Source organism: Macaca thibetana, chromosome 9, assembly GCF_024542745.1.
Source record: "Macaca thibetana thibetana isolate TM-01 chromosome 9, ASM2454274v1, whole genome shotgun sequence".
Classification (NCBI taxonomy): Eukaryota; Metazoa; Chordata; class Mammalia; order Primates; family Cercopithecidae; genus Macaca; species Macaca thibetana.
In genome coordinates this window covers 115,486,708-115,510,806 of record NC_065586.1, presented here as the reverse complement: position 1 = coordinate 115,510,806, position 24,099 = coordinate 115,486,708, and the positions used below count along the sequence as shown (strand labels likewise).

Genomic DNA, 24,099 nt, shown 5'->3' with positions numbered 1-24,099 from the left:
CCCACCCAGTCTTTAGGACCTGCTTCCGACGTAACCACATCCAAGATGATCCTCCCAGCAGGCAGGACCTTTCTTCCAGCCCCACCTCCTGGAAACAGCTGCTGCAATCATCCGCATCATCACTGCCATCGCTGTCATTTCTTTTTTCTTTTTCTTTTTTCTTTTTGAGACAGGATCTCACTCTGTCACCCAGGTTGGAGTGCAGTGGCACAATCTTGGCTCACTACAAGCTCCACCTCCCAGGTTCAAGTGATTCTCACGCCTCAGCCTTCCAAGTAGCTGGGATCACAGGTGCGTGCCACAATATCCGGCTACTTTTCGTATTTTTAGTAGAGACAGGGTTTCACCATGTTGGCCAGGCTGGTCTCGAACTCCTGGCCTCGAGTGATCCACCTGCCTCAGCCTTCCAAAGTGCTGGGATTACAGGTGTGTGTCACGACGCCTGGCCATCATTGCCTTTTCTTGAGCACCCACTTATGATATGCCAGGTCCTAGGAGCTTTATGTGGAGTGACCTTGTTTAATCTTTTTAAGATAGGTCTTACTATTCTTACTATCCCCACTTTACAGGTACAGAAATAGGCTCAGAAGTAACTTGCTCAAGGGCACATAGTTGGCCTGTGAGCAAAGACAGGATTCGAACTCAGGGAATCTGGCCAGAGAACCTCATCCCTGAGTACCAGCATGTACTCCAAGGACGCCACATTCCTTCCTAGACAGTGTGCAGGAGGATGTGGCGTTGAGGAACAAGCCCTCCCAAGAGGCCCATGGGGGCTGGATAAGGAGGTGCGGTGGACTCTGTGTGTTTTGACCAATGGTGTTTGTATAGTGCTGTCGTGCGTCACACACACACGCGTGCACGCTAACGTCCAACATATGCTTCGACAGAGGAAAACATCCCGCTGAGGAGCTCCGCGCTCATGAGCCACGGCTCTGTCAGTGGACAAAAGGTCGGCCCGGGAGACTGTCCACTCTATCTCCAGACGCAAGCACTTAGGGCTTAATGATGTGTGTATTTTCATATGTGGGCAGCTGACATTCCCCATGTAAACTATTTGCAATTTCCCAACGTGGACAGGCTCAGCTTTCAGGCAAGCTGAGCAGGAGAGAGAGGACACTCTGGAAGAAAGGGGCTCCTGGGGGTCCCCTTCCTTCCACATAAGGGGGCTGCCCTGTCCTGCCGTCACGAGGTGGAGGTCATGGTTTAGTGGGGGGGCCACCCTCATTTCTCCTCCAGGGCAGGAACAGAGGAGGGGCACTCCCACAGCCATGCCCTGGCCGCCCCTTGACCCTCCTCGAGGGGATCTGCGTCAGCTACGGGAAGCCTGGCGTGGGCGGGGGCAGGGGTGGGAGTCGGGTCTTCAGCAGGAGCCAGGGCTGGAGGCTGCTGTGGGAGCCTGAGGGACGGGCTGGCCCAACAGTCACGGCCCCTGAGAGAGGCAGGCGTTGTGCTGGGCCTTGATGTGGGTCTTCTCATAAATTTTTACTTCTGTTGCTCTCGGGAACAACGCTGTGAGGTGGGGGCTTACTGTTCCAGGGTCACAGATGTGGAAACTGAGCCCTAGAGAGCTCTGTGAAGAGGTGTGTGGTCTCATCCCTGCTCATCGGGATGGAGTGCTGCGGGGCACTAGGTGTGCTATGGGGGTTCCGCAAATGCCCGCGGACGGAACACTTAGTAAGTAGAGGACCTAAGACTCAAATCCAGGCCTGCCCAGTTCCAAACCCTGCAATCTCTCCACTCCGCTTTGCTGAATGAATTGATGATGTTCCTGGCACGTAGTAGGTGCTCAACATGCTTGTTGGGTAAGTGTGTGTGTGTGCATACACACCTGTGAGGATGAGTGTGAATGTTCACAGCAGGAAAGAGGGAGATAGAGAATAACAGGTCTGCCCACCAGAAGGTCCTTTATGGAGTCATCTGGTCCACCTCCTGCCTTTGTAACATGCTGGGCCAATCACAGTACTAAGGAATTTTCTTAATTGAAACCAGAAGGAGGGGCCGTGGCCATCTCAGGCAGAAACTGTAGGAGAGGGCTGCTGGGTGGGGGAGAAGTGTCCTGGTTTGGGGGTCCCCAGCCTAGGTCCCGTCGTGTTGGTCTCATGGTTTCATTTGACCATAGGAGAGAATGCCCTCCTCCTCATCTTCGCAGTAAATTACCCCTTTGTTTGAGCAACCTGGAGGTAAGTATCTGCCACTTGCTGCCAAGAATCCAGACAAATTCACCATCTGTAAAATCAAGGGCTTAGGCCAGGTGAGCAGGAGGCCTCCAAATGCTCTTCACACGGCCAAGAGCTCCCCTCGTCTCGCCGAGCTCCAATTCCGTGAGCTCACTCAGCCCTGCTCACCCAGCTGCAGCGACAGGGTCCTGGGGTGGGGAAAGCAGAGGGTGGTGGGGCAAATGGGGGCTGTTCCAACCCTAAACCCTGGCTTGCAGTTAAACATGCTAAGACAGTCACAACCACAAAAAAAGGTTTGCTGAGCAGCAGGCGCAGAGAGCATTTCCTCACTTGAGGGTTGATTTAAGGTCTGGCTGACAGGAAGAAAAAGCACCATTCTTCCACCTTTTTAATCGAAACCTTCAGGGCCATGGGGAAGAGCCACTGATGTACACCCTCACGTCCGTCTGGAGTAGTTCCTTTCTCTGTCCATGGCCAGGCAGGAGACGTGATCCACAAGCCCCAGACAAGAACAGACCAAAGGGAAAAAGGTAGGGTTTTGTTTTCGGGGTCACTGGGGAGAAAACAAATCAGCCCAGCCACACGCTCACCAGCAAAGTGCTGTGGCCTGTCCCTCCCTCCACCCTGGGTCTGACGCCAACATCCAGCAGCTTTCAGCCCAAGCACCCCCAGCTCTTCACCAGGGTGTCCTCATGGTCAGCCCAGGCGATGGACTGCACGGGCAGAGACACACTGGACCAGCAACCCGTGGGTAGAGGTCCTTGTGATCAAAGCTGGAAGGCGCTCACTGTGCCTCTTTTGAGTTCAAAGGAAGGTGATGCTCACTGTTTCCCATGAAGGTGGGCACAGCCTCCAATCAGAAGTGGATCTGAGGCTGGGTGCAGTTGCTTACACCTATAATCCCAGCACTTTGGGAGGCTGAGGCATGTGGATCACCTGAGGTCAGGAGTTCAAGACCAGCCATTATGATGAAACCCCATCTCTACTAAAAATACGAAAATTAGCCAGTCGTGGTGGTGTATGCCTGCAGTCCCAGCTATGCCACAGGCTGAGGTGAGAGGATTGCTTGACCCCAGGAGGTGGAGATTGCTGTGAGCCAAGATCACACCACTGGACTCCAGCCTGGGCAACAGAGCAAGACTCTATCTTTAAAAAAAAAAAAAAAAGAAGCAGATCTGCAATGAAGGTGAGGAGGCCGAAACTTTAGGGTTTTGTTTGTTTGTTTTTTAATTGAGACGGTGTCTTGCTCTGTCGCCCAGGCTGGAGTGCAGTGGTGCGATCTCAGCTCACTGCAACATCCACCTCCCGGGGTCAGGCAATCTTCTTGCCTCAGACTCCAGAGTAGCTGGGACTATAGGCATACACCACCACGCCCGCCTAATTTTTATATTTTTAGTAATGATTGGGTTTCACCATGTTGGCCAGGCTAGTCTCGAACTCCTGACCTCAAGTGATCTGCCTGCCTCGGCCTCCCAAAGTGCTCAGATTACAGGCTTGACCCACAGTACCAGGCTAAGGGCTCTTTACTTGTAGTCCTGGGAGCCATAGAATGCCCTGTCTCGGGAGACACAGCATTTCTACAGAAGCACTTCTGGGAAATTGAGGTCACAGATGAAAAGGACCTGAATCTCCAAGGCCTCAGTAATTTGTTGTGATTTCTTTTCTCATTCTCAATATTCACTTTTGTACCTAACCTCCCATTCTTTTTCTTAAAAAACATGTTCAGCAAGTTATTTAAGCTTCAGTCTCCCCTCAAAGAAACTCTGGATCTTCCCTTGTCTCCAACTCTCAAAGGGATCTCTCCAGGGCCCTTCCAGAGGCCATCATGCCTTTAGGAAGATGGCACCCAGTCTGCCATTTTTATCTTTCCTTGATGAACAGCCCAAAGACCTAGAGTCTAAGGGGCTCACAGGACTCTCTGGAGCCTCGAGTGGCTGGTGGAGGAGAAAGCGGGAGTGACACCGTGACACAGTGTTCAGAAGTAACCAGCATCCACGAAAGGCCTGTGACTCCATCATGGAGCAGACACACGCCACCACCCTTGCAACCTCCTGAATTCTTTGGCTGAGGATCTCTTGTACCTCTTTGGTGGTGACCCTGAGGGTAGCTGGTTTTTCCACCAGGCCAGGAAGAGACTTCAAGGCATGGGAGCTGTCTTTGTGAGCAGAGGTGGAGGTGGGGCCACTGCTGTGACAAGTCAGAAAGCTTCTTCAGCTAGGGTCCATCAGCCACACAGCTTCCCTGAGTGCCCATCCCGTGCCGAGGCCCTGAGGTCCACCCTAAGGACCCCAGCTACCAACTCTGTTGGCCAATGGCAGGAGTTCAAGGTCAGCAAGGACTGCAGGCTGTAGAGTGCAGGTCACAGCCCTTCAGCACCCAGGAGAGAGCACTCACAGAGGTGGCCTCTTTACAAACAGGTGGCTCCACGGCAGTGGAGAGGTTTGATCATGGCCCACAGGGTAAACGGGGTTTAGCCGAGCAATAGGGAGGACCCTTCTACCCTCCAGCTCATGCCGTTTGTGCACTAGGAAGTCTTCCTAAGACTAGGGGTCTGGATGAATTCATTTTTCCTAATGGCAGAACCGACACTTTTCTAGACGCCTTTCAGATGGCAGGGTTGCACTGAGGATCACAGGCAGACAGCAGGCTCAGGGCTATGAGCAACCAAGTGAGGGCCATGTGGCTGGGAAGTGCTGGGAGCAAGCCCTGCCTCAGGGCTACAAAGGGCCCGGGGTGGTTCCAGCCCCTTCACAGTGCCCTGCTGACCTGGTCACCCTGAGACCCAGCGTGTCATGTTCTCTGGGTCAACAAAGTAAAAAAAACCCAGCCCTTCAGAAATAGCTGCAGCCCTTCAAGAAAAAGAAAATGGACTGGGTTTGAAAGACCCTGACCCACATTTCCTTTGCTATTCCAGTGGCTTCACAGAAATAAGAATGAAGGGTGCTTAGGGGTGGGGAAGCGAGGGAGGACATCTTTAAACGCTGACAGAATTTAACTGGGGGCCTGAGAGCTGGGCAACTTTAATGAGAAGGAAAGGAAAATACACAGTGACCCTGACCCAGACCCCGACCCTTTACGTCAAAAGCAAAAGACGATAATTAACAAAATGCAACGTGCCCGGACATGGAGTGAGAGGCCAGCTGAGTTCTGTCAATTTGATAATCCGTGGTCATGACCCGCAGGCCCAAAGTGTGCAACAGGAGATGACGTGCTGTTTACACAGGCCGCGCACGCGGGGGCTCGCGGGACCGGCGCAGCTGCAGGAGCAGCAGGAGGAGTACGATTCTTCCTGGCCAGTGGTTTGCATGCAGCCAGCTCCACCTGGGCCAATGCAACCACATGCAGGTCACTGACACATGGAGCCCAGGCCCCAAGGTGCTGGGGATGTTCACGGCAGGGAAATGGTGGGGAGTGTCCCTCATTCTTTGTGCGTGAGAAGCAAGGGCAGGGCCCGCCAACTTTCCATCTTCCAGAACACCCACCACCCTCCTCAAGCTGAAATCGTGTTGGATTTTTTCTCCGGTGAAGACTTCATTCCTTGGGGCTGGGAAATAAAGGGGCAGGGCGGGGGTGGGGGGGTTGCGCAGGAATCTCCCAAGAGCCAGGAAATTCAAGAGAACCTGCCCCCTACCTCAGACACGTGATGCCATTTCTCTGCCCAAGGTCCATGGATGGGGAGGGCCTGCCAAGCCACAGGGACCAGGATCACTGCCCACCCAGGACAGAGTTGGGGGTGCCCTCAGGAAGCCTGTGGCTGAGTCTTCTGTCTGCCGCCACTCCAAAGAGAGGCATTCTGGGCAGGAAACACTATACACACACATTAAGGACAGGGTCAGAGGCAGAGCCAGCTCCGCCAGCATCAAAGGAACCTCCAGTTTTCTGACCTGGAAGGTCACGAGAAAGGAAAAAGGACCTGGATGGGCCTGCCCTGGCCTGCTGTGAGGAGCTCCGGCAAGGCACATCAGCCTCAAGGGCGTCAGAAGGCGCCAAGATGAAATCAGGCTGTGGGCAAAGACAAGCTGTTTTCCAGGAAAGGTTGGTGAGGGGTGGGGTGTGTCTACTTGAAGGACAATTACACAGTCATGAAATATGCCGCGCGGGAGACTGTGACGTGAGAAGATGCTAAGGACACAGTGCAAAGTGGAAGCCGAGGCCCAGGTTGGGGGCCAGGAGCTGGGCTGGGCCCCGGATGGCGCTGGCACACCCAGCCCCTGGACGCCAGCCCGACCCCGCCTCTGGGGCTTGCTCATTCCCCGGCCTTGCCGCCCCACCCTCTGCTACACCTGGGAAGCTGATTCAGCGGGAACTTTTGTCTTTGGTTAACTTTCAAGAAGACAACGCAGAGGAAGAGAAAGATCACAGGCTCCAGCACTGGACAGGCCAGCTTACATCCCACTCTTTTCTTGCTCTTTTTCTTTCATTGTGGTAAAATAGACATAACATAAACTTCACCATTTCAACCATTTTAAAGTGTACAATTCAGTGGCATTCATTACGTTCATCATGGCAACCGTCAACCTCTATCTTGTTCCAAAAACGTTTATCATCCTAAACAGACGCTCTGTACCTGTTAAGTAGCAACTCCCTACTCCCTCCCTCCCACCGGCACCCTGGTAAATGCTCACTTACTTTCTGCCTCTATGGATTTGTCTATTCTAGATACCTCATAGAAATGGAGTCACAGAATATGTGGCCTTTTACGTCTGATTCTTTCCGTTCACGTAATGTTTTCAAGGTTCATCCACACTGGGGCATGTATCAGCGCTTCATTCCTTTCTGTGGTATAACATTGCACTGTAGAGATAGACCACTTTTGCTTATCCATTCATCCGTTGATGGATACTTCAGTTGTTGCCATTTTTTGGTCATTGTGATAATGCTGCTATAAATATTTGCACACTAGTATCTTTTTGCATCCATGTTTTCTGTCTTTTTTTTTTTTTTTTTTTTTGAGACAGGGTCTCGCTCTGTCATCCAGGCTAGAGAGCAGTGGTGCGATCATAGCTCACACCGCAGCCTTGAACTCCTGAGCTCAGGTGATTCTCTCACCTTAGCTTCCTGTATAGCTAGGACTGCAGGCATGCACCACCATACCCAGCTAATTAATTTTTTTTTTTTTTTTTGAGATGAAGTTTCACTCTTGTTGCCCAGGCTGGAGTGCAATGGTTCGATCTCGGCTCACCACAACCTCCACCTCCCGGGTTCAAGCAATTCTCCTGCCTCACCCTCCCAAGTAGCTGGGATTACAGGCATGTGCCACCACACCCGGTTAATTTTGTATTTTTAGTAAAGACGGGTTTCTCCATGTTGGTCAGACTGGTCTTGAACTCCCGACCTCAGGTGATCTGCCTGCCTCAGCCTCCCAAAGTGCTGGGATTACAGGCGTGAGCCACCACGTCCAGCCCTCCAAATTTTCTTTTCTTTGTAGAGATGGGGGTCTTGCTTTGTTGCCCAGGTAGGTCTCAAACTCCTGGCCTCAAGTAATCCTCCCGCCTTGGCCTCCCAAAGTGTTGAGATTACAGGCATGAGCCACCATGCCCAGCCTCCCTGTTTTCAATTCTCCCAGTTTCATCATGATGAACTAAAGAACTCTGACTGCCTGGGGTAAAACAAGGACAACAATGTCTACTACATAGGACAGTCATGAAGATAGAATGCACTAAAGCTATAAAGCATGTAGCATACAGTAGGTGCTAAATTAATATTTTCTCCCACCTTCTTCACTAAAACCCAGAGAGTTAATGACTTAGTACTTAACTAGTAGAACTTCCGGCAACAGCCAACTTCTCTGCTTTGCACAGACATTACAAACGTCTCAGCATTTAGACACTTACTGGCTTAAAGAAAAAGTGCCTCAGAGGAATTGAAGCCCAGCTGCTGGCCATCCCCAGTGGGAGTAGGAAAACCAAGTCAGTAGGCATCCCTTTTGAGGCCTCCCCTCCTTACTTCTAGCACAGAGTTATAGAAAGCTCCACAAGGAACATTCCAGTCTCCTCTTCCAACCGGGGTCTCTCTGGGCCTCAGTTTATTTATCTAGGAAATGAGGAGTTTAGCTCAGCTCCATGGTGTTTAAACTGGGATCCACAGAACCCTAAATGTTCTCCTCAAATTCAGAGCCTGGGGAAGGGGAAGGAGAAGGGAGGAAAAAGGGAAGTGCAGCCCCCAGCTTGGTCAACCACAGATCTTTTTTATCTGTTTGCATGCTGGGAATCTGTAGATAAAACTGCGTGCAGGGCCCAGAACTGGGCAGCCCCTGAGATTTCCCTGGGCACCCATCCTGAGTGAGCCTCCACTTCTTGTTATTTTACATGGCTGTGATGAGGACTTAGCAAAACACGGAATATGAAGTTCTAGGCTACAGTAGCAGCTTAACAAACGCTAGCTGTCCCAGGACGGCTCATGAGCACACATGTGGCTTGATTTGTGAATTCCTCTCTGCTGCTCCCAAAAGTGGAAGAGGAAGAGGCCCAACCCCCATCCCTTACTACTGCTGCTTGAGAGATCTCCTGGAAGTCCCTTTCTCAAGTTTTCTTTTCAATCCTCTTCTGCCCTCCAGCCTGTTTGCAGGGCTGTGGCAAGAAGCTGGAAACGCTGGTAGATGGCCTAGCAGGGGCAGTTGCCCAGCCAGACCCTCTGCCCACGTGAAGGTGGACTCTGAGCTCACTGGATTAATTGACAACAGGATAGAGATCCTGTTCCGGGGGCTGGAAGATGAGGGCCGAGCAATCTCAGCAGAGATGAAAAGCTGCGTCTGGGACCCCAAGCCCCACGGAGAATGGGACAGGTACTTAGAAGGGAGCCATTTGCCCAAGCCCCCCATATTTCACACCCTTGGTTGCCCTGGAGACCATGAATTGGCTGGATGAGCAGGCAGACTCTAAGCAGGACCAGGGCCATGGACCCCAGGAAGGGAGATCAGGAATGAGGACTCCCAGTCCAGTGCGCTTTGCCCTAGGTCATGCTTGTCTACCAAAAACAAGCCAGCATTTCCATTTCCATAACGCACCATAGCTGGGAAGCAGAGAGTTAGCCCGGCATCTTCCAAAGATGATGAGAGGTCTTAGGAAGTACAGGGACACAATTAGATAATATTGAATCACTCAGTGAAAAAGTGATTCTCTTCGGATCTCCTGCAAGCCTCCCATCATGAAGTAGAAAGTCGCAGGCTGTGCTACTGTCTTGTCATCAGGTCTCCCACATTCACTAATCTCCTTTAAAATGACAAGGATGAAGCCTTCAGGCTCACAGCCTCATGCAGGCAATAGAGTATCTAGCTTGGATTTAATCTTAATTTTTCCAGTTACCTTTATGTATGACAAATCAATACTGGTTCTCCAGGCATGTTCCTGGTACAAGGTTTCCTTTTAAAACGCATCTATTTTAAGTTAAAAGATGAGCTGATTTAAAGAAAATCATTGTATAGGTAACTGTTAAGGGTAGTCTGCAAACATGGCCAAAACCACACAAGTGCTAGAGAATGACTGATGGCCACAAGCTCAGGTGAGCGCCATTTTTATCAGCCCCATACTCAGTTGGGGAAACTGAGGCTCCAAGGATGCAGAGCTGGAAAGTGGCAGGACTGAGGTTGCACGAGGTCCTAGGGACAAGGATGAAGCCGACTCCCTGTGCCAGAGGCTGAGGAGCTGTGTGGGTTTGCTCGGCCTCCTGACGCTGGTGCCTGGGTGGGGGTGGGGAGCCAGAGGAGGGAATTTGGAGTCGTTATTATTTCCTTTCATTCAAGCTCTTGACTTTATAAAATGTGGATGTTTTCCAGAGAGCCCAACAAGCACTACGAATAGATTTCTTTTGTGTGGAAACACAGGCTGATGGGTAACTTCCCCCTTCACAAGAACCAACTTCCCTGTCTTACCCTATCATTGTTTATTGAAACAAAGAGGCAGCCCTGCATCTACGGAGGGCTCAGAGAACAATATCCTGCCTGCAGACCTTTGGCAAGAAATGCGCTCTAAGAGCCGCCTGCACAACGGCCTTCCCAGTACCCCACGTAGGGATGCCATACCAGTTCCTTAGAAGCCTGCCCCAACCCACCTGTCCACCCCCTTGTCCAGGAAGAACCCACACAGGCCCTTTCAGTAGGACCAGGCACCGGGTTTGAGCTTCCCCTGGAATCCACTGATAGTCCCTAAGAAAGCCACATCAAAACTGGCACCTCCTGCCAGACCTTAGTAACTGGGGTGGGGCACTGCAACCACGGAGACCAGCACTGTTGCTGCTCACGGGCCCAATTAAAATGAGACGCAGCAAAACGTCCTACAAGTAACACAGCCAAAGCAGGTCACACAGGCGCTTCTCCATTTTGGACCAGCCTCGTCTCTTCCCAAGTCTCAGTTACCTGGTCTGTAAAATGGGTACACTAATACCCACCTTGGGGAGCTGCTAGGAAGTTCCAGGAGCAAGTCTGTAAGACGCCAGTGCGGTCCTAGGAATGGAAGAGCTCAAAGTCTGGAGAATGTTGTCGTGTCAACTAGGATAAGGGGCTGAATGTCCAAGAAGGACCAGGCCTGGCCCTGATCTTTCCAATAGGCAGTGGGGCTCTCGTTCTTCAAAGGAAGACCAGGTCATGGGGCTAAATGTGCATTAGGATTTCTTTACTTTGTTTCCATACACACCCTTTCCCTTCAAAAACTGAGGCCTTCTTACAAGGACAGATAAGACAAAATGAAAACAAGTCATTTAAAAACAAGTTACAAAAATGAAACCTGAATGTCATCAAAATGAAAAACCTTTGTGCTTCAAAGGACACCATCAAGAAAGTGAAGACAACCCACAGAATGGGAGAAAATATTTGTAAGCCATATACTGATAAGGAACTTGTATCCTGAACATATAAAGAACTCTTCTGACTCGACATTAAAGACAAACAACCAATTCAAAAATGAACAAAGAATCTGAATAGACATTTCCCACAGAAGATACGCAAGTGGCCAAAAAGCACAAGAAAGGGTGTTCAACATTATTAATTATTAGGGAAGTATGAATCAGAATCACATCAAGACACCACTTCACACCCACTAAGATGGATAAAATAAAAAAGACAGAAAATAACAAGTGTTGATGAGGTTGTGGAGAAATTGGAACCCTGCTGGTGGGAATTTAAAATGGTACAGTGCTTTCAAGAACAGCCCAGCAGTTCCTCAAAAGTTTAAACATAGAGTTATCTTATGACCCAGCACCTCTATTCCTATGCATATACCCAAATGAAACATGTCTACACAAAAACTTGTACCTGCATGTTCATAGCCTTATTATTCCATAAGAGCAAAAAAGTAGAAACAAAAAGTAGAAGCAGGTTGGGCACGAGGGCTCACGTCTGTAATCCCAGCACTTTGGGAAGCTGAGGTGGGTGGATCACTTGAGGCCAGGAGTTCGAGATCAGCCTGGCCAACATGGCAAAACCCCGTCTCTACTAACAACACAAAAATTAGCCGGGCATGGTGGTGGGCATCTGTAATCCCAGCTACTTGGGAGGCTGAGGCAGGAGGATCATTTGAACCCGGGAGGTGGAGGTTACAGGGAGCCAAGATCACGCCATTGTACTCCGGCCTGGGTGACAAGAGCGAAACTCCATCTCAACAACAACAACAACAACAACAAAAAAAAGGTACAAATAACACAAGTGTCCATCAACTGATGAGTAGGTAAATAAATAAATGTGTTATATCTTTACAATGGAATATCATTCAGTCATGAAAAGGAGTGAAGTGCTGATACATGGTACAATGTGGATAAATCTTAAAAACATTACGGTGCGAAAGAAGCCAGTCACAGATGGCCACATATTATGTGATATTCCATTTCAATGAAATGTCTGAAATAGGCCTAGAGACAGAAAGTAGATTAGTGGCTGTCAGGTCCTGGGAGGAAAGGGGAACAGAGGAGTGACTGCTAACAGGTACAACAGTTTCTTCTTGGGGTGATAAAATGCCCAGGAATCAGAAAGCAGTGATGGTTATATGATTTTGAATCTTTTTAAAACCACGGAATTGTACTTTAAAGGAATTAGTTCTATGGTATGAGAATTATATCAATAGATCTAAAAAAAAAAATGGTATTTTTGGTTTTTTTTTTGTTTTGAAATGGAGTCTTGCTCTGTCACCCAGGCTGGAGTGCAGTGGCGTGACCTTGGCTCACTGCAACCTCCCCCTCCCTGGTTCAAGCGATTCTCGTGCCTCAGCCTCCAGAGTAGTTGGGATTACTGGCATGTGCCACCATGCCCAGCTAATTTTTTGTATTTTTAGTAGAGACAGGGTTTCGCCATGTTGGCCAGGCTGGTCTCAAACCCCTGACCTCAGGTGATCCGCCTGCCTCGGCCTCCCAAAGTGCTGAGATTACAGGTGTGAGCCACTGCGCCCGGCCATAGGTATTTCAAAAAGTCATCTGTAATGGTGGATGAAATATAATTCTGTTTTCACTTATGATTATTATTATTACAATGGGAACATTTCCTGGGCCACCTCAGCTCAGAGTGACCCCCCGCTTCTGAACACCTGTCACCTATAATCTCAGCTCACACACTCAGATCCAACTGTGGCCCGCTGGCCAGCTTCTGTGAGCTAACAAACCTGAGACCATCCCTAAGACATGCCATGCTCATGGCTGTCTAACCAGCACCAGAGACGAGCCTGCCATGTGATGTTCTTAACTTGGGGGTTGAGGGATGGGAATGTACAGAGGGAGGCTTACTGGTGTGCTCACCTAATATTCCACATGCTCCTCTCCCTTTCCCAGCCTCCCCACTGGCCATGGACCGCGAGAGGAAGTGATGAGTGTTGCTTCTGGGTCAAGCACTTAAAAGCTGCTGTGCTTCCTTCATCCCTCTCTTCCCCTGTGGCACTGACCATGAGACGACACATTCAAGATGGTGGGTCCACAGGAGCAGCCAGGATCCCTGAGTCACCCAGGGAGAAGTACCCAGAGGAGCTGATGACCTAATCAGATGATGCATGAGAAAGAAATTAACCTTTGCTGGGAGAAGCCCCTGAGATTTGGGGGTTTGTTGTGGCAGCTAGTATAAATCATCCGGACTGACGCACTGCCTCTGTCCAGCCCTCTGCAGCTGGAGGCCCTCTGGACCCTTGGCCTCTCACACTCCACAGCTGGCAGTTCCATGTCTGAACGATTTCCTCATTCAACAGCCTGATTTTGAAGGCACAGAGAAGGTGGGGAAAGGCAGATGACAGGCACTGCTGCCGGGCATTGAAGATGCCCCAGCTACCATGCTCAGTACTTGCTGCTTTTATTTATGATCCTCATGGCCGACACTCTTGACAGATGAGGAAACTGAGGCACTGAGAGGTTAAGCAACTTTCCCAAGCCCATGCAGCCCAAAGAGGTGACATCTGGCTTTGAAACCAGTTCTACCTGACCCTAAAGCTCACCTCCTTCTCAGCACTCTGCTGCCCTTCTGTGAGCTCTCCAACAGCTCTCAAGCCCTTCCAAGCCCACCCTTGGCTGGCGCCCTGTAACACCCCCAAAGCAAAGCTGGCTGTGTGTGGGCGACCGATGCAGGATTCGAGGCAGTGTCCATGGAGTGGGCTTTGCCTCTTGGGATAAAAACTTCAGGCAAGGGTTGGTAGGGCGTCCTCCGTGGGGAGGGAGAATGGAGCTCCAGGCATAGACATTGCTTAGACAGGGGCTTTTTATCCTGGCTTCCAACAATTACAAGATGGCAGACACCTCAGGATGTGAGCTCACCAAGCGTGGCTCCCCAGAGACATGAGGCAGGAGAGCTGATGGGCCCATGGAGGGCAGCTTCCAGAGCTCCCCTCAGCATTTCATTTCAACCAGCTCACATTGATCGAGAACCATGTGTCCAGCGTCATGCTGGGGCAGGGACACAGAGAGCAGATGCCACTGTCTCCATCCAAAGTGAATCCCCTTGCCTCTGCCTAGAGCAGGTGGACCTTCCCACAGCCCTCATCCTGTGCTCTGTCTTTCCTGGGGACACCTCCACCCACCCAGAGACTCAAGACAAAAGCCCAAGGGCATCCTCCTTCTGCCGTTTTGCAAGGCGCTTGTTCCTCCCCATCCCCAAGGCTGCAGGCCCAGCTTGGGGATCTGGGGCTGCTCCCCAGATGGCCTCTTGCCTCCAGTCCTTCCTCATCCCCCTTATTACTCCTCCATGTAGTCAGGGGGATAATCCTAAAATACAAGTGGCACTCAAAGCACTGGCAGCTCCACACTGCCACCACCTCAACATGGCTTCCCAGTTCCTATAGCCCAGAGGGGCCCCCTCCCCATTCCCACCCCCACAGCACTGCCCACCCCGTGCCCTTTTCTACCTCTGTGCCAAGGTTTCTCAACCTCAGCCCTATTGACATTTTGTCCCCAGGTAACTCTGGGTAGGAAGCTGCCATGTGCACTGTAGAATGCTCAACAGCAACCATGGCCTCTACGCATCAGATGCTAGGAGCACTTCCCTCCCCCACAACTCTGCCAATTACAAGTACCTCTAGATAGCCCCAAATGCCCACTGCACTGCACCTATGAAGGCCGCTCCTCCTTCCCCTTCTTTCGTGTCCAGCTTCCTCCTCCACATCCTTTAAGGTCTGATTCAGCAGCATCACCTCCTGGAAGGCTCCCCTGGCTCACCTGGGCTGGGCTGGGGCAGCTTCTCCAGATCCTCCACTTCCCTGAGCACAGCTCCACCACTGCTCCCATCATGGGGCATTTGGTTAATCTGCTTCTGTGTTGCCCCCACCCTGAAGATGGGCTCCTCGAATCCCCATCATGGGGCACCGAATCACAACAATGGAACAATGTGTTCAGAGACCACCCAGGTGAGGGCAATGGGCTCTGATGAGAGGCGGAAGAGGCTCTGTGCAGCTGGGGATGTTGGGGCTAAGCAGGGATACAGAAGCGAGAAAGACAGAGTAGGGGACAGTGCCTTCCAGATAAAGGGCCTTCTGGGGCACAGCCTGAACGAAGGCCACAAAGTATGGACATCCAGGTGAGCCTGGGAAATGGTACGGCCAGAGCCCAGTGTGGGGCTGTGGGAGAGGTCCCAGGATAGGATGCTGGAGCAGAAGGAGGTGTGGGCATGAGGCTCTTGGATGTGTTCTGTAGCCCCAGGTGTGCCGGAAACTGAAAAAAATGTTATGGTCAATAACTTTGGGAAATGCTTTGTTAACAGTTAAAGAGGTTTCTTTCTTGCAGGACTTCTCAGAGCCTTGAATATGCTCACATGCTGAGTGAATCCACCAGGGGAGATATGGCATTACAGTGCTGCCCACATGTAACTGACCACAGAGCGCTTTCTTTCACAGAGCCTCTCCACTGGCCACTCTCCCATGGTCTACCCTTTGGAAAGCACTGCGCGGAGCTGAGACACACGAGCTACATACTGAGGAGGGGGCCCAAGGCAAGGACCATCTGGGCTTGGGGACAGTGGCTTTGGGGTTGGTCAAAGTCCTTTGAGCCAGTGCTGGGGCCTCAGTCACTCACTCAGCTCCTCAGCCACCACCTTGCTTCGCTGCATCTGGGGCCCAGGGGCATGTGAGAAGTCAATCAGGCTCCGGAGCAAGCTGTCATGGGACGGACGGTTATGGGAAGGAATGGCAAAGTTTATTGTAGGAAAACAGTTAACCCAAGGCACGGATCGACTACCTCCCCCGGAGGCCTCCCTGGCTGTAACAAATGGTGTGGCTTAAAGTTTTTAAATTGAGGAGAACTTAAGGGAAAAAACGTGGGCAGGCTCTGAGGCACTTGTAAAACCATCTGAGCTGCTGGGGGAGTCTGGGCCCCATCCCTCCAGGAGATGGACGCAAGGCTGAGCAGAGGTAGGGAGGTCCGGAGAGTTCAGGTCAGAGGCTGCCAGCAGGGGCTTCTGAACAAGGCTGGCCACAGGGTGAGCCGGTGGCAGCCTTCATTGGCTGCCCCAGTGCCTGCCTATACCCTGTTCTTGGCTAAGCCACAAGAGCCTATCCAGCCAGCAAGGTCGGGCAAAGGGAGCACTCCGCCCTCACTGCAGATCAGAGCCAGGCCGCAGACAAGTGGGAGGACGGTGAAGGAGGGTGAGGAGCCTATACCCAGGGAAAACAACCAGGGGTCTAGAATTACCCAGACTTGGGTTCAAATTCTAGCTCTGTCACTCACTAGTTGTGTGACTTGGGATGCGACAGCTCCCCGAGCCTCTTCTTCCTTATTGGTAAGATAGAACCAACAGAATCTGCATTCCACAGTGACAGCAAGGACTATAGACAGTGGTGCCTGACACAAGGGGTCCTCAATACATGCTAGTTGCCATTGTTTGGGGGGAACACATGTGAGTGGGCAACCCCACAGGGACACAGATGAAGCAGTGGACTGGGCCAAGCTGAGCCGCCGTGGGAAGATGCCTGTGCCGAGGGCAGCTGCAGACCCCATCAGCTGAGTGGCCTCTCACGCTGTGCAGCTCTGCGGGCCTCAGTGGCCTGTCTATAAACAGGGCAACCTCTCGTGGATACAGGAACCATCAGAGACATCTCAGAGGCATGTGGCCCACCACAGGAGCCCAGCCAGGGAGCTGTCATCATCATGCCCTCTACGGTGCTTGCACCCCTCTAAGCTCAGGGCACGTGTTTATGCCCAGAGTGTCCACACTGTCTTGAGTGGTGGCAGGAGATGAAAAATGTATCTTGCCAGAGCCTCATCAATATGACATCGGCTGTGACTGGGTGAACAGGGACCCTGCTGAGAACATCTCCTCGACTGTGTCCACCTGAGAACCTCACAGACATCAACAGGCCCATATCTGGAACATGGCAAGGCTGTGCTGCCCAAGGTGAGGGCAGCTGTGCCTGCCCAGGGCCATGCCTTGTCCAGAGCAAACTAGCCCCATTCTATGCCTAGAAGTGTTTTATAAACATAAATTCTGTCATTTCTGAAAAGTGCAAAAGGGCTGGTGGTGTTTGCTGCTCACAGAAGGAGAAATGCACGGATTATGATGGACGCAGAAGCAGAGAAACAGCAAGGGGAGGCAGCAAGGTGATGGTGACTCCGTGTGCGTATTAGGGATGCTGTCTAGCAGGCTGTTCAGAGTGGGGCATGACAAAGGGCAACGCTTCTGGGCGTGAGGCTGGGCTCACCCTGCAAGGGCAACGGCCACCACCAACTGCTGATGCTGGAGAAGAACAAGGGCTACATTTGGTACAAGAGGTGCAGGGGGTGGGAGGACTGATGGCCAGGACCTTCCACAGGCTGTGATGACCTCAGTCCACTGGTAGCCTGGGATGGGCACCAGGAGGTATACCCTTCCGGGGAGCTGGTTGGCCCACAGGGTCCTGAGCAGGATGAAGCCACCAATGGCCCCGGGGGATGGGACACATGCAAAGCTATTCCCACACAGGTCTCATCTCAGGCTCCCAACACCTCCAGGAGGTGAGTCTGGCAGGAAGGCCACTTTTAAGAAAGGGAAACAGAGGCCCAGGGAGGGAATGTGACTTGACCAAGTGGGCAGAACTACTGACACTAGAACACTAAATGGGTTGAGAACACGCTTCTGTGAAGGTGAGTCAAGAGGAAGCAGATCTTGGAGAACCAAGGCTACTGGACCCTGAGGACGGTGGCACCCCAATGCTTAAACCATTCAGTAGATGCCCCGAGTTGGGGTCAGAGTGGCCCCTGACCCTACAGAATACTCCAGAATATGCTTCAGAATTCTCTCCATTCTTTGATGTAGTTGGGCACCCCCTTTCCCTCCCAATCAACCGCCAACACTTCCCCTCCACGCCAACCTCTCAGAACCGCCCTGCGGAGCCCTTCCTTCTGGGCACTTCTCCTGACCTTGGCCAGGCCTCTATCTGCCCTATCACAAATGGTTGGGTGTAGGCACAGGGCAGCATGGTGACTCTTGAAGGGGCTGGGCCCCAAGAAGCAGGCATCCCGCCCCTACTCCAGGCCTGGCCTAGACCATCCCTATCTTGGCCCTGCCAGTCTTGGGCACTCTCTGGGGGAGGATGAGAACTGTGGATCACAGGAGATCAACAACAGCCACCAGCACAGCACTTAACAGCTCCCCCACGTGGCCTGGCACAGACTTAGGGGCTCCTATTTTTGGATAATGCCTCCTGTGCTACCTGCTGTGGGGTTTGGAAAGTTCCTTACCTTTGGGGTGAGGTACTTGGTCATAATTTCCTTCCCTTTCTCTCCCAGTTTTTCATCTGGAGTAACTTCATATTCTGCCTAAAACAGAAGGAGAAAAAGAAAAATAACAGCTTTGCTCATGAGCTTCTTATGGTTACAGAACCTCACAGCCCCTGGAGGAAACCCCCTAGAGGCCACCTGACCAATTCCCTTCTCCTGCAGGACAGGAAGCCAGGGGAAAAGACCTGGCCATGGAGCCCCAGTGTTCAGTCCAAACTACTCTGCCCTCTCCCACAGATGCTGGGTCTCAGGACGGCGGTGCTCCACACAGACCACATCAGAATCAGCAGGGAGCCCTGAGCAAACACTGATGCTAGGTCCCACACTAGACCAATGAAACCAGGCTTTCCATTGGGCCATGAGGGCTGGCACCTGGGCAGCTAGGGTTGAAGACCACTGACTTAGATGAATCAAAAGAAACTACTGGAAAAATAACAGCCCACCAGACTGGAAGGCCACCAAGAAGCTGCCTTAGGTTACTCAGACCTTGTAAGCTGTGTGATCTTAGACAATTTGCTTAACCTTTCTATAAAATGCAGATGGTACCAGCACCTAGGTATGCAGTGATTATACAGACGGAAGTGATCAAGCTCTTGGCCTGGGGCCTGGCCCATCATAAATAATAATAAAGAGTTGCTGTAGTTACCACCATTGTGATTATTATACTTTGCAAGGATAAACAATAATGTGGATGCCTGGTCTTTTCCAGCTTTTGAGTTTACAAAGTGAACACACACAGGTTTTTAAAGATGTTCTTGTCTGAACGTTGAAACAGCCAGGGCAGTGACGCAGGAGAACAGGGGCTGCCATCCCACCCCGTTGTCTGTAGGTGGAGATCCCAAAGGCCCACGGCGGGAAGGCACTTGCGTAGGGTCGTGCAGCAGGAGGTGGCAGGGCTGGGACTTGAACCTCCAAGCGCAGGGCTTCTCCTCAACCACACCACAGAATTTAGGACTCTGATAACTAGCCAAGCCAGGGGGCCCAAGCTCTAAAGATGGGAGGTCTCCAACAAACAGACTTTTTAATTTTCCTGAATCCCAGAGGGGGCTCCTTTGCTCACATCTGACGCACTTGCCACGTGGATAAAGGGCCTTGAGTCAATAAAAAGCCTGAGTAAGTGTCCCTTTCTCATTTAGACAAAGGAGCTAATTACAAATTGTTTATAACCATTTCAAAATCCACCACCCAAGAATTTGTCAGCCTCTGTCCAAAAGTACAGCTATTTCAAAAGAGACAGGAAATGACACTAGCAGAGACGGACCCGAACTCCTCCCCGGGCGTCCCACCACGCAGTCAGATGTCTGTCCGGCCCTCAGGGAAACCTCACACCTCAGTGTCTAGGGTCTGAATCCTTTCAGACCAGTCAAAGGGAGCACACAGGCGGCACTCACAGTGACCACAGAGGCAGCCAGGCTCATCTCCATCCACAGTGAGCAAGTGTCCTTGTCTTGCCCTCTCTCTTCTAATGGAGAGCCAAGATCCAGCGATTTTCTCCCATGGAGAAACACGAACACGACAATCATTTAGATCACAGGGAGATAGGGCGGTGTTTCTTTAAGGAATCCCACCCCTCATTTTATAGGGCTGGACACAGAGGCTCAGAGAAGTCCAACGTCACAGCTGCCGGGCTGGTGCGCTGGCCTCTGGATTCCCACTGGGTCGCGTGGTCAGAGCCTTTCTCCCCAGAGGTCAATTCCTCTTCCACATCAAGATGAGCCTTGAGGGACTGGGGATTTCTTGATGATTTGACTTGATGGATGAATTCCTGAGATGCTTTAAGGTGGCTCTTTCTTCTTGACTTTTTCCTGTTATTTTCTCCCTCTGTGCTCCCTGACGATCTCGTAAACCTGAGTGTGCATGTACGCACACACACACGTGCCCACACGCAGACACACGGATACACCCACACACACACGTACCCACACGCAGACACACGGATACACCCACACACACACGTGCCCACACGCAGACACACGGATACACCCACACACACACGTGCCCACACGCAGACACACGGATACACCCACACACACACGTGCCCACACACACCCACAGACACACGGATACACCCACACACACATACACACGTGCCCACACGCAGACACACGGATACACCCACACACACACGTGCCCACACGCAGACACACACGGATACACCCACACACACACACGTGCCCACACACACACGTACACACACGGATACACCCACACACACACGTGCCCACACGCAGACACACACCCACACCCACACACACACGTGCCCACACGCAGACACACGGATACACCCACACACACACAGTGCCCACACACAGACACACAGATACACCCACACACACACGTGCCCACACGCAGACACACGGATACACCCACGCACACACGTGCCCACACGCAGACACACGGATACACCCACGCACACACGTGCCCACACGCAGACACACGGATACACCCACGCACACACGTGCCCACACGCAGACACACGGATACACCCACGCACACACGTGCCCACACGCAGACACACGGATACTCACACACACCCACACACACGTGCCCCCACACACACACAGATACATATACTCACACAGACACCCACACACACACATGCCCACACAGACACGCGGATACTCACAGACACCCACACCCACACACACACAGGTGCCTACACACAGACACACAGATACACCCACACACATACGTACCCACACGCAGACACACAGATACACCCACACACACATATACCCACACACAGACACATGGATACTCACACACACCCACACACACGTGCCCCCACACACACACAGATACATATACTCACACAGACACCCACACACACACATGCCCACACAGACACGCGGATACTCACAGACACCCACACCCACACACACACAGGTGCCTACACACAGACACACAGATACACCCACACACATATGTACCCACACGCAGACACACAGATACACCCACAGACACCCACACACCCACACACACGTACCCACACACACTCACACACTCCCATACAGACACCCACATCCACATCCACATCCACACAGAGACACATACCCACACCCCCCACACACCCACAGACACAGACACACAGATACCCGCACACACCCCCACACAAGACACCCACACACCAACACACACGTACCCACACACGGATACACACACCCACACACACTCACACACCCACACACCCACACACACGTGCCCACACACAGATACGCCCACACAGACACCCACACACCCACACCTACCCACACACAGATACCCCATACACAGACACCCACACCCACACACACTCAAACCCACACACAGACACCCCCACACACAGACCCACACACTCACAGACACACACACCCACAGATACCCACCCACACAAACACCCGCACCCCTACACACACACATACAGACACACAGACACCCACACACAGACACAATCCCCGCATGGAGTGCTGATGCCAGGCTCACCCTACATGGCAGGGGATTATTATATCTACATGGTAGGTATTATTAGTTCCAATTTGCAGATGAAGAAACTAAGGGGTCTGAGAGGTTCCAATACAGCACAGCTAGCAAGCAACAGGGCCGCCATGGCGTCTCCAAAGGGACTGAGCACTCTAGAGCCAGCTGCCTGCTGTTTGCCAGAATGAGAAGCACCCAGGGTCCTGCCGCCCTTGGACAGCCCGCCGTTGGTCTGGCACCATGGGAATGTAGCCAGACTGCTCTGCAGGACCCAGGCCCTGGGCAAATGGCCGGCCATCATTTGGGGTAACTCTATACCATCCAGAACACTAGATTTGCACTGTACCAAAATACAGCTGTGAAGGTGGCTCGATTTAACCAAATGGAGGCCTGGGGCTCACTAATCAGCCTCAATAACCAGCTAAAAATACTCTTGCTGTGGGTACTAAAACCTGCGTTAAAAAACAACATCCCTTTCAGGTCAGCTGCCTCCCGACAGAGGCCCCGCCGGTGGACGGGCATGCAGGTGGCAGCGGGAGCACACGGGGACAGGCCTCCCCCGCTGGGATCAAAAGGCCTTTCTCCGAAGAGTCTGTGCCAGGCCACCACTTGAAGAGCATTTGTGTTGGGAGGCGGAAAACGGATGGAAGGCCTCCAGCTGGGCTTTTCACACTGATTAAGACACCTAGTGACAGGCCATGTCTCCACAGTGACTCCCTGAGGGGAGTCCTGAGAGGCCACCTACAGAGGAAAGGTACCATGGTGGCTCCCCTGGGTGGGCCGAGCTCAAGGCAGATCACACTCCACAGGACTGGGGCCACCCCAGAAACCACAGCTCGAGGACACTCTTGCCCAGGTGGTGGGAGAAAGCTCCAACCAGCTGAACCCAGCAAACAGAAGCAGCAAGTAAGAGTCTGTGCCAACAACCCAGAATTTTACAATGAGATGTAGCCCAGGAAATAGCAGCCAGACAATGATTTCGATGAAAAGAAAGGTAAACCGTATGCAAAGAATGCCCTCGTGACCTCCATCTGCAAGACAGTCCCTTCCAACCAGAGAGGGAGATGGGCCTTGTGCCCTCCCCGAAACACAGGCCCCTCTGCTGTTCCGATCATTTAAAGCTCTCTTGGTCAGGTGCGGTGGCTCACGCCTGTAATCCCAGCACTTTGGGAGGCTGAGGCAGGCGGATCACCTGAGGTCAGGAGTTCGAGACCAGCCTGCCCAACATAGGAACCCTGTCTCTGCTAAAAATATAAAAAATTAGCCAACCATGGTGGCGGATGGCTGTAATCCCAGCTACTTGGGAGGCTGAGGCAGGAGAATCGCTTGAACTCGGGAGGCAGAGGTTGCAGTGAGCTGAGATTGCACCATTGCACTCCAGCCTGGGCAACAAGAGTGAAACTCCATCTCAAAAAATAAAAATAAAAAAGGCCCTCTCCCTGTCCAGAGCTCCATTCTAACAGCCAGGGTGCCAGGGAGCACCCACAACCATCCATAATCCAGATACGTGCCAGGTGCCAACGGGGAAGACACCACCGAATGAGCCTTCTCTCTGCATTGTGATTTATGCCAAACACAGAGGTGGCCTCTGTGGGGAGATGCCGCTCTAACACAAAATGCAGACTATTACATTGAGCTTAAGGAACAAAGAACTTTTTCTACATCTGTGCCTCCCAAAGAGTGGAAACATCTATGTGCATCTTAGTTTACAGCCCTAATACTTCATTCTTTTGGCCTGCCCTAATTGCATCATCAATCTCAGAATCTGCCAGAGAAAATATGTCCTGGCTATGAAGACACATTTCCTTCAGATGCTTTTTAGAACCTGCCACGTTTTCAAAGAAGTCGGCCCCGGTTTAGAAAGGGCAGTCTGGGCTGAATTCCTCTCGGCCTTGGACTAACTTTAGATGTCACCTCCTTCTCCCAGGAGACCTTCTCCTGCCCTGACAGGAAGATGAAGTCAGAGATGCCGTGAGGTCTCGCCACCTCCAGCTTCTGTAATTATCGATGTGGTCAGCTTTTCCAGAGTCCTTGAGGCAGGGACAAGTGACAGGCCTGGTCAGCACAATGTTCACCATGCACCCCGCCGGAGAAACACCGGGATCCACCCCACGGCCCCAGCTTCTCATCTGTGCTGACCACGTGGGCCGCCCCTCCAGAGCCCCTCTAGCCCTCTCCCACCCTGCTGTGGGGGTGGAGCGGTGGGGTGGTTTTCTGCTGGCTCTGTCCCCGCCTGGGCACCGCAGGCTCCTGGACCCTGTTATCCAGGCCCAACCCCTGTGGGCAGCCTTCTCCCACGATCCCGCATCAGTCCCTTCCCTTG

At 52.0% G+C, this 24,099-nt stretch overlaps 2 protein-coding genes across 2 annotated transcripts in view; one reads left to right on the top strand and one right to left on the bottom strand.

The window, feature by feature from the left end:
• The window catches only part of PRDX3 (peroxiredoxin 3), a 497,514-nt gene that overhangs the window by 249,021 nt on the left and 224,394 nt on the right, over positions 1 to 24,099 (top strand). The gene's annotated exons all lie outside the window — the stretch shown is intronic.
• Positions 1 to 24,099, bottom strand: part of GRK5 (G protein-coupled receptor kinase 5) — a 249,292-nt gene that overhangs the window by 40,457 nt on the left and 184,736 nt on the right. Inside the window, exon 4 of the mRNA XM_050803971.1 lies at positions 18,282 to 18,359. Coding sequence (XP_050659928.1) covers positions 18,282 to 18,359 — 78 coding nt within the window. The remainder of the gene's footprint in view (positions 1 to 18,281; positions 18,360 to 24,099) is intronic.